Source organism: Saccostrea cucullata, unplaced genomic scaffold (assembly GCF_032062105.1).
Source record: "Saccostrea cucullata isolate Sc308-1 unplaced genomic scaffold, CSIRO_AGI_Scuc_v1 ctg21916, whole genome shotgun sequence".
Classification (NCBI taxonomy): domain Eukaryota; kingdom Metazoa; phylum Mollusca; class Bivalvia; order Ostreida; family Ostreidae; genus Saccostrea; species Saccostrea cuccullata.
Genome location: NW_026920972.1, coordinates 8,397 through 18,383, shown reverse-complemented (window position 1 = coordinate 18,383; position 9,987 = coordinate 8,397). Strand labels below are relative to the sequence as shown.

At 34.6% G+C, this 9,987-nt stretch overlaps 1 protein-coding gene across 1 annotated transcript; it reads right to left on the bottom strand.

The window, feature by feature from the left end:
- Nucleotides 1–6,129: 6,129 nt before the first annotated feature.
- Nucleotides 6,130–8,131, bottom strand: LOC134258882 (uncharacterized). The gene is made up of 3 exons (XM_062741471.1): nucleotides 7,656–8,131; nucleotides 6,608–6,878; nucleotides 6,130–6,454 (listed from the first exon to the last, which is right to left on the bottom strand). The coding sequence occupies exons 1-3, from the start codon at nucleotides 7,681–7,683 to the stop codon at nucleotides 6,130–6,132; spliced, it is 624 nt and encodes a 207-aa protein (XP_062597455.1). The 5' UTR covers nucleotides 7,684–8,131.
- Between the last annotated feature and the right edge of the window lie 1,856 nt (nucleotides 8,132–9,987).

Below are 9,987 nucleotides of genomic sequence, written 5' to 3'. Positions count from 1 at the left end.
ATAATGTTCTCATATTCTCGTAATAGGGTTAAACAATGCCTTGTCTCATCTTATCCCTATTTTCTTATAAGATTCATCGAGTGCAAGCGTTTGGCTGAAGCCGAATGCAGCCAAGCGGCACATAAAAAGTGAATTATTTTATAGATATGCTATTCTATGTAAGAGAAAATCACTAATAAGTATTTATTTAAACATGAAAATATTGACGTTTGCTACAAAATCTTGCAAATATCGGTAAATAGTTATTTTGAGCTCTATTTCCTTAAAAGGATTAATCAGGGCGGAGCAACTGTCATGACGTCAGACCTCATTATGACCTCATTACCATATTTTTTCATGTGTTGCCTTAACTGTACTGCGTAAAGACTATGTAGCTAATTCATCTGGAATTCCCACAACATTTGTCAATTAATTCCTGTCAACTTAAGTAGTGGTATCGAGATAACGAACAGTATTCAATCTGTAAGTCCATAAAACAATACAAAATAGCAGAAAAAAAATGAGAATTTGGCGGGCGCCAAAATGCCACTTTTGAAGTGGCATAATTAAATATTTAAGCATTTAATTGTGATGCATCAGCTAGAGCCTTATTTAAAGGGATCAAGTGGCACACTGGTTCTTATGCTTGTGAAAGGTGCACAGTTATCGGATACTGGAAAAATAACAAAATCACTTTGTATTCAAAGGTTGAATGTTCTCAGATGCCGAGTTTTCATTGGTTGCTTATGATAACCACCAAACAAGTGTCAGCCCTTTGACTGAACATTACATCCAGCTAGTTTGTCAATCTACATTTGCTCGACAACCAAGAACGATGTTTTATGTTGAAGGATGGAAGGCCTCTGAATATCGGCAATTTATTTTTTACACTGGCCATATTACTTTTAAAGGCAATCGTTACAGTGACAGTGTATGAACATATTTGATTGATATATTAATATGTTTTCTTTTTCGTTCAATGACACTACTTGTATTTTCTTTTCCATACATAGAAGATCAAAGCTTCAGTTTTGAGGCCCACGACAGGTAACTTAAAGACGGGGTCACATGACCCCTCTTAAAATAGAGGCCCTAGAGCTGAGGCATACAGACTCCAATGACCAAGCCACAATGTCTAAGGAGTTTGAAGTTCTACAAGCGTTAAAAAAACGGATCTCCATGGACATGAAGCAATGTGAGATAATTGTAATTTATCTCACAGATAAAGATGGGGACCCTGAACTTCCGCTAAAGAGGGTATAGCTCTCTTCTCTGCAATAATGTCCACCACTTACATGTTTGTGAAAATATGCAGAAAGAGAAGTATTTTAGAATCATATATCAATACACTTTCATTCATTTGCTGTTGAGTAAAGACCAATTTAAACATTTAATTAAAATAAAGGAAACTAAACAAGTTTTTCAAAGTGTCAAAGTTTTCGCCAAAGTTGTTCAAAGTGTCAAAGTTTTCGCCCAAGTTTTTGCAAAGTGTCAAAGTTTTCACCAAAGTTTTTCGCCAAAATTTTTCAAAGTGTCAAAGTTTTCACCAAAGTTTTTCAAAGTGTCAAAGTTATCACTATAGTTAACTACATGTATATAGTATTTTTTGTTAGGGACTTTACATCAGTGTCCATCAGAAACGAAGGCCCTATGTTATTAGACCTTACTGAGGCATATCTTTGATTATGGGAGTACCATCTGGGATCCTTACACTAAAGACAGTTTGGCAAATTGGAGATGGTCCAAAGACGACCTTCCCGTATGGTAACATCTTACAACAGGACAACTAGCAGCGTAACAGACATGCTACGACAGCTGAGATGGACATCTCTTCGGGAGCGACCTGGTCAAGCAAAAGCTGTTATGATGTACCGCATAGTGTACCAGCTCGTCAACATTTCACCACTCCTCTTGTATCCAGCTACTACAAACAGAGGAATCAACATGAAGTCCCTTGTTCCTTATGCCAGAACCCTCGTGTACCAGAAATCATGGAACACTTCTAGTATACCTGTCCCTGTAAATATGGCGCTAAAATAGGTGCCGCCGAAGGCGGCGTACAATACATATACGATCGCGTGAGCGATCGACAAAATCGAAAAATAAGCCACAAATTCGTGTTCCTTGTGAAAAATTGGGTTTAAAAAAACTTCCTTTTAACTGTTTTGTAAACACAGTTTTTTAAATGAGAATGAAAGATTCCGTAAAATAATGTACTTGTTTAGGAAGGAAAACTCCATCTTGCGTTGTTTAGGAATATGGTCACATGATCAATTTTGACGTAATCTCAGAAATATTCATGAGATGCGTCACTTGTCTTTTGACGTAATGAAGAAATACCTGATAGGATTCAAAGTGCAATGCCATTAGAATTGCGAGATTAAAAAAAAAAAATACATGGATTTAACAAATTATATTTAGCTAATTACTTGTCATTAATTGATCGAATAGTGCATCATCATCGATTTGAAAGGAACAATATTCTGACGTAATCGCTGAAAAAGTTCATCCAGTACAACAAAATGATGCTCTAATGACCTTGTGTAGACCAAAATGCCATCTATAAAATTGTCTACGTTCCCCATACCATGCCATACCTTGCGCATCAACCTTGAGAAAGTGGCGGAAGCCGTAACCAACCCGAAGGGCATTACCTTAAACTGGAACAAACCTTTCCCCGTTTTGAAAGCTGTTTTTGGTTTTGATTCATCTGTTAATTTTACCTGCTAATAACCTTTTGAGAGACCAATCTTTGAAAATAATTTATGACCCGCACGTTTGGAAAACATTTCGTCAGTTTCAGGCATTGGTTCAGAATCAAATATAGTTTAATTGTTCAACAGACGAAAATCTATACAAAACCTATTTGTTCCATCTTTCTTGGGCACAATTACAATGGGTGAACAATATGGAGATTCCGAGGGTTCAATAATATTCATACTCAGCATGTCCCTCACTCCTTGTTGACCGTCTCCTTCATAGTATATGGTATCTGAAACCATCTGTGAACTGAGGTTCCCTACAGGAAATTTACAGTGAAAATATGTCTAAAAACAAAGTGGTTCCACACGGGATATTTACATAACATTAAAATACTGTAACAAAATTATGATATGGGGATTTTAATGTCACATGCAGCTCCCCTTCTCCTGAAGAAGCATGTCTCTCTGCACTAGTAAGCACAATATTTATTATTTTCAATTTGCTCACCTCTGCATTGGCCACTTTATCTGGTAAGAGGATAGCTTGAGGTAGTAGTTTTGTGTCTGAAGATTTCGTTAAATTTTGAACTCCTGGAAGCGTGAAGTTCGTTATAACATTCCTCGCACATTTCATGTGACTCTCAGAGTTACAATGTTCAAGCAATGCACTCTTTCCCTTCGAGCCGTATGATAGGATTTTATTACACAATTTACACTTTGCCTTTCCTGGGGAATTAATCTTAATAATCCATTCGGATATCGGCACTCTTCGGAAATTTCCATTACTGCATTTAATTTGTACACATAATTCCAACCAGCCCCACCGAAATTTGTCAATACTGGACACATCTCCACTTCTGTCCATGTTCTCCATCGTATTCATCCACTCCTATTCAATAATGCGCTTTAAACCTTCCAATAATTAACTTCTCGTAAAACGTTTAAAAGACCGACACAAGTTATCTACACCTGACTTTGGTAAAACTAGAGATCCCATTCGTTAACACACAAGAAAATCGATATAAGTTAACATTCATAGTTTGCTGTTGATATTTTATTTAATACATCATCAACATTTTTACTAATATGATAATTACCAATATCAATCAAAATGAAGATGTTATGAAAAATTTAGTACCTCTACCCCCCCACCCCCACATTTTCTCATTTGATTTGTATTGATCTCAAAAATGATCTGATTGACTTTCAAATTCGCGGAAATCCGCGTTTCCGCGGAAAAATCACATCCCTGGACAATGGCTGGTGGAAGTGCATATCAAGGGTTCTATCTTGGAGAAGAGACGATGGATTAGTCAAATGCACGGCAATCCAGAGACTTGAGCGACTTAAACCAGGACTTCTTATAACGGATTGGGCCATGAAATGCCTTCCTCTCCAATTCAGAGAATTACAGTCAAATTTCGTCAGAAAAAGAGGAATTAGTTGACATACAGTGTATATACAGTGTATATCCAATTAATTGCAAATAAAATTGTGAAAAAATTGCGTCCCATAATCACACTGTTGGAGCTCACTTAGGACATTTGATTTGTTTCATAACAAATCTTGGCTACTTACTAAGAGACCAGAATTAATTAAGGAATGACTCTAATTCTTGGCCAAATTATCGAGTTTAATCTAGTTTCGGTCAGTTTACACTTTATAATCCGCAAAGGCAGACGCTAGAATACAAGCAAAATTAAATTATTCAAAATTGTGATAACTACGGCATATAAAATATTTCTTTAAACAATATGGTAACTTTATTTTCAAAAAAAGATAAATAAAACAATAGTTTTAAATAACAGATTATCAAGGAAAACAATCTAACCCTGCATTTCTAATACAGTAAATAATAATTACTCAATCAACTTCTTGATACCTCTCTCTCTCTCTCTCTCAAAATGTAATATTATATGTAATTTCAATATACAACAATTACATTGTTAGGAAAAGATAAGGTAAAACATATGCAAAAATGATTAATTCCAGGATTCGAGCCCATTCTTTAGTAAAGTGTACTATTTTAAAGCCCAGCAGCATATCCATCAGACCATTTCGGACACGATGGTTCTCTAGTGTTATTTAATGTACACATTTTGCATTTCATTTGGAGAATAAAATTTTATTCAATTTTTGCGCTTTTCAAAAATGTGCCTCTTTGACACAAAAATATCGGAAATGGCAGTTTTGAAGAAATGTAAATTCATGACTCTTTGGGCATATATCAAATTTATTTTGTTTCATGGAGGCAGAACAATGGGGATTCCCCATTTAAAAATGCGGAAAGTCTGATATACACGTATTTTGCCGTGAGACTAATTTTCACATGTTTAAATGACAAATTTGGAAGTCAATACACATCCTCCAAATATTGTTCCTCCTTGAGCTTTATATATTTTTGCATTTGATCTGCTACACATGTAGGGAAAATGACAAAAGAATTGCAAAACTCTCTTTCATACCCTCTACCTGTTGGTTTGTCAATTATATAAAATTTATCTAATTTGTCGTTGGAGTTTATTGAAATGTAAAAAGAAGCAAGTATAAAGAAAAGGACCAAGCGCGGACGTCTGAGAAAACTTTGGATTTGTTTTTATTTAAGCATTGTAAAATATTGCATGCGACAGGTGCAGGGAATTGGAGGACTCATGGGTGGAAGATATAAAATCATCTATGTTACATTCACCAGGACGTACAGTAACCATTGTCCAGCCACTGAACATTTTCGGAATCGCGTACACCTGACAACGTACTACGGACTTTACAGGTGAGGGAACATGTCAAAAGCGTAACTTAAAGAAAAGAATATACACTGTACTAAGAACTACGTATTGCATTTCTTTTTAAAATTGATAATCGCAATTCTACTATATGTTCGATTAAGTTTATATAATTTTATTTTTATGAAACCTCTTGCAAACCTACAGTAGAGTATTTAAGTCTTCTGAACAATATTTTTAGATAAACATGCATACTGCTAATTGTTTATCTAAATCCAAAAATATTATGTTTATTTTCGAAACTTCTCAATAACTTAACTTAAAAATATGACTAAAATGAAAAATTAATGATTATGTCTTTCACAGAATTCTATTTTCAATTGATAATGAGTATGTAACTAAAAAGTTATTTAACTCATTCATAATTGAAAATCGTAATTATTTAAATGAGAGACATTTGTGAGGTTTAATCAAGTTAAGGCGAACAAAGCTCTTTTACTTTTATTCTCATGTAATGACCAAGATAAAGGTTAAATATATTTTATTTTAATCAATCAGATTCTGTCTCATCTGAGCTAACACCAAGGGCCTTGAGAAGTTTTGGTATTTTTGTGGTAATGAACTTATTGTAAGCTTCCTGATTTTCACGCATTACACTAAGAAGTGGCCTTTTGCTAGCTTTGGTCTTGGTTGAAGACTTGGATGGTGGATGGTTGGAGGAAGAGCTAGATGGAAGAGAAGCAGGGCAAGACATTGGAGTAGATTGTCGAGTTGGAAGAACCAGCAGAAGACACAGGTATAGATCGGAAAGATGCTGAAGGACCAGGACTAGAGGGGACAGGTGCAGACGCAGATTGGGCATTCGCACTGGCTGATTTAGAAGTACAAGGTACAGACTTGGATGGACCTGCAGACAGTGTCTCATCTTCGTCGGACGACAACTCTCCTGTAATTTGTGATCTCGGATCCAGTGATCCCGCCTGTTTCCCTTGATAGCATGTAGGTCGTGCTAGCTTCATTTCGATACTTCTAACCTTTTTTAACTCATTCCTGAAAAAAAATCTTAATATTATTCTGTTGTCTTTTATTTATTTCATTGTTTTTTATCACTCAGTATTCACGCGTTTTTATTGAATAATGTTTCTCAATTTTATATTTTAATTAACTATAAGGTACTGGTATACATGTATGCAAGTGTCTCACCTTATTGTTATATTTTCTATGTCGCCATCTGACATAGAAAGCAGTTTTGAAAGTTTTGCAGACAGCCTGTCTTTAATTTGTTTTACTGATGATGATTTGTACATATTTTGAGTTTCAGATGGGAGTTGGTGGATATTTTCAAGCATAGATTTACGAATTTGAATCCAGGCACATGGATGTACCTGGTAGCTCCTCAGCATTAGTATGATCTCCTGGTCGCAGAACTTTATAACACGCTTTCTTTTGACAAAAGCTTGATGTTCACAATATTCTGTAATACAAAAATATCATTAAAAAAATGAGAAAAATTCATAAGTTTTTAAATTATATTAAGGTAGACAGTGAATATCACCTGAATATGGTGCGTATGCATGTGTGTGGGGTGGGAGGGGGGTTCGACTAAGATCACTAGATATTTATTTACAGAAAAAAACACGTATTAAAAAATGCACCCTCTTTTATTTAACCAGTTGGACTAAAATGAATAAAAAGAAGCATTTTAGAAAACGATTCGTATTAATCCAAAACTAATCAAGGAATCTTGTTTTTATCAAAGCGTTCTATTTCTAAGCGTGTGTGAGTGTATTATAAATATCTCAAATTAATTTCCATTCAATTTTATTTTTTTTAAACAAAATTGAGGACATTTGGTACAGAAGTTGATATAAAGTGATTTTAACCCCACCCCACCCCCGAAATGTTTAATGCATAAGACCTAAGAGTTACGGGCCTTTTGACTCCCAATATCACATCAAAATGCGAAAGCGACGTCAGTGTGAGTATTTTTCTTTAGTATGTGTAAATAATATGAACCAATGTTTACATTTTTTGCACAAGTTTAAAGATTTGAACTTCTTTTAAAACGCAAGAAACAAAACACACACACATATATAAATAAATAAATACCCCCCCCCCAATAAAAATATATATGTACATATGTATTTATTAAACAGGCAGGTATAATTACATAAAGAATTGCATAATGTATAGAGAATCATACTTCTTTGAGTTTAAACCGTAAGCGAAAACAGAGTTTTATAAAACTTACCATCTGGAATATCTGGTAGCTCATCCATTTTTTTTTTACAAAGTCCGTGCTCTCTGTTCAAAGTGAGCGCAATGAAAAAAATATCACAATAAACAAGACAAAAAGGCGCATGTCCAAGGTGGAAAAGAGAAAGTGCGGATCTATGTTTGTTTTAGAGAAGGAGTGGTGAAGTATATAGAAGAATCTGTAGAACCATTAAAATAACAAAATAAAACGTAATTAGTGTGTTGGGGGTGTAACGTTTAATACATGTATACTATCACGTAAGGAAACTCCGTAATTTCTGACTATTAAATTAAACAAGACATACACTGCAATGATATAAAATCCATGAAAGACACACTATTTCACTCATATTTTCATACAATATGGTTAGGAACCCCATCCCCACACAAAGATCCAAGAAATTAAACCATTTTGCAAATACGTACTTTTATCTTGATAATAATATGAACAAGCACACCTAATTGTATCCAAAAAAAATTAATTGATGTTAAAAATGTTGAAATCAAAATATTCTTAAGAGACTATCAATAGAAAACAGAGTTAAGTGTATTCACATCTTTTTATAAGTTCAACAATGGGGGGGGGGCTGGGCTGTGTGTGAGGGTGAGTATGTTTGTGTTTTTTTTTTGGGGGGGGGGTCGTAGAAAATAAATTGTTAGCATGTCAGTTTATTATTTTATAATTGATAGGTATGCATGTATCTTACGTTAAATGATTTAGGAAAAATGTATAATCAAGATAAATAAAATACGACTCCTATATTGGGTTCTTTGGTCTTAATCATTGTAGAACAAAAAACTAAGAATGGTTTTCCTCCTTTTTTCCTTATAGTTTTCGTTAAATATATATATTTATTAATACTGTATAATATTCATTATTGCAGGAAAACATGGAATTAGATATTGTGGCGACAGCGATCCCAGCTTTTGCCTCAAGTCCCCCTGATATTCTGTTTATAAAAGAATTAATATCGATACTGATGTTGATCACAAAGCCCCCACCGGATCCATTGGTAGATGCTCGACATCGGTAATGTAATGGAGAAATAGGTGTATGGCAAGGAAGAAATGTTTTTGGCATTTTCTAAGAACACCCTTACGGTTTTTTTTTTGAAATAACAGGAGAAAGTATTTAAACATTTTTAGACCTCATGCAAAAAATTACTAACGTGTTAGGTGCAAACATGAATGGACATAGTTTATCACCGAGAAACCGTACAATATTATTTATGATATGGTTGAGATGTTACCCATCGTACTATTTCTTGTCTCAACTTCTTGATGTAAGCATTACAACAATTCATGAGGAAATCAGTCAGTTAATGCACGTATTCCATCTTGTTGCAAAATCCTTCATCACCTGGCCTTCTATTGATGAATGGCGGAATATGATGCACGTGTGGCCAAAATTACCATGCGCAATCGGTGCAATCGACGGTACCTCAGTAGAGATATATTGCCCAAGAACTGAGCCACAACGATTGTATTATTCTGGTCACAGGAAATATCATGCATTACATGCACAGGTCATAATTGACAACTCCGGATTGATACGTCACATAGAAAGCGGCTTCCTTGGTCATCAAAATGATGCTCAACAATATTCTTTAATGTCAAATAAAATCGGGGCAGAGCTCCCTTTCCCAGTAGATTGTTTTATTTTAGGGGACAAAATATATCTTAATAGGTATTCAATCATCACTCCATATTCCCATCAACAAATAATTAACAGGAATCCTCAAGAGCAAAGAAAAAGACGGAAATTTAATAGACTTGTGTCGATGTATAGATCCCTCATCGAACGCTCGATCGGAAAATTAAAGAAATATAAAATTCTGAGTGGGATATGGCGTCATCCGAGGAGGAAGTTACCCATTGTTATAGACATTGTTACAGGACTTGTCTGTAGACAACACAATCTTTGATTTATACACATCACTATATTGCAGATGCTTGTACAATACCTACACGTTTGTGCATATAATCTGATATACATATAGATATACATTTTATTTACTCAATAAACACAAATTAAGCTTATAATAATAATAATTCTTTTAAATCTGTTTCCATGTTTATTTTAAATCTGTTTCCATGTTTAAATTTGGTCACATGCATGAAAATAAAATCCCAGAAAAATGAAAGTATGTACAGAAAAGTTAAGAAAGACTGAAAACGTATTTCTATACGTTCCCTGAAAGCGGTCTTTTGTTCGATAGTCCGCAGTCCGTAGTACGGTGTCAGGTGTACGCGATTCCGAAAATGTTCACTACTGAACCCTGAAGAAGTATGATTTAATTTCAATCTATTTATGAATTATTAAGTTT

Excerpts from the sequence above, each read along its gene's own strand:
- LOC134258882 (XM_062741471.1), bottom strand. The coding sequence starts at position 7,683 with ATGGATGAGCTACCAGATATTCCAGATG. Across the intron at positions 6,879-7,655 it reads GCTACCAGATATTCCAGATG|AATATTGTGAACATCAAGCT; the intron begins GTAAGTTTTATA and ends TTTGTATTACAG. Across the intron at positions 6,455-6,607 it reads ATAGAAAATATAACAATAAG|GAATGAGTTAAAAAAGGTTA; the intron begins GTGAGACACTTG and ends ATTTTTTTTCAG.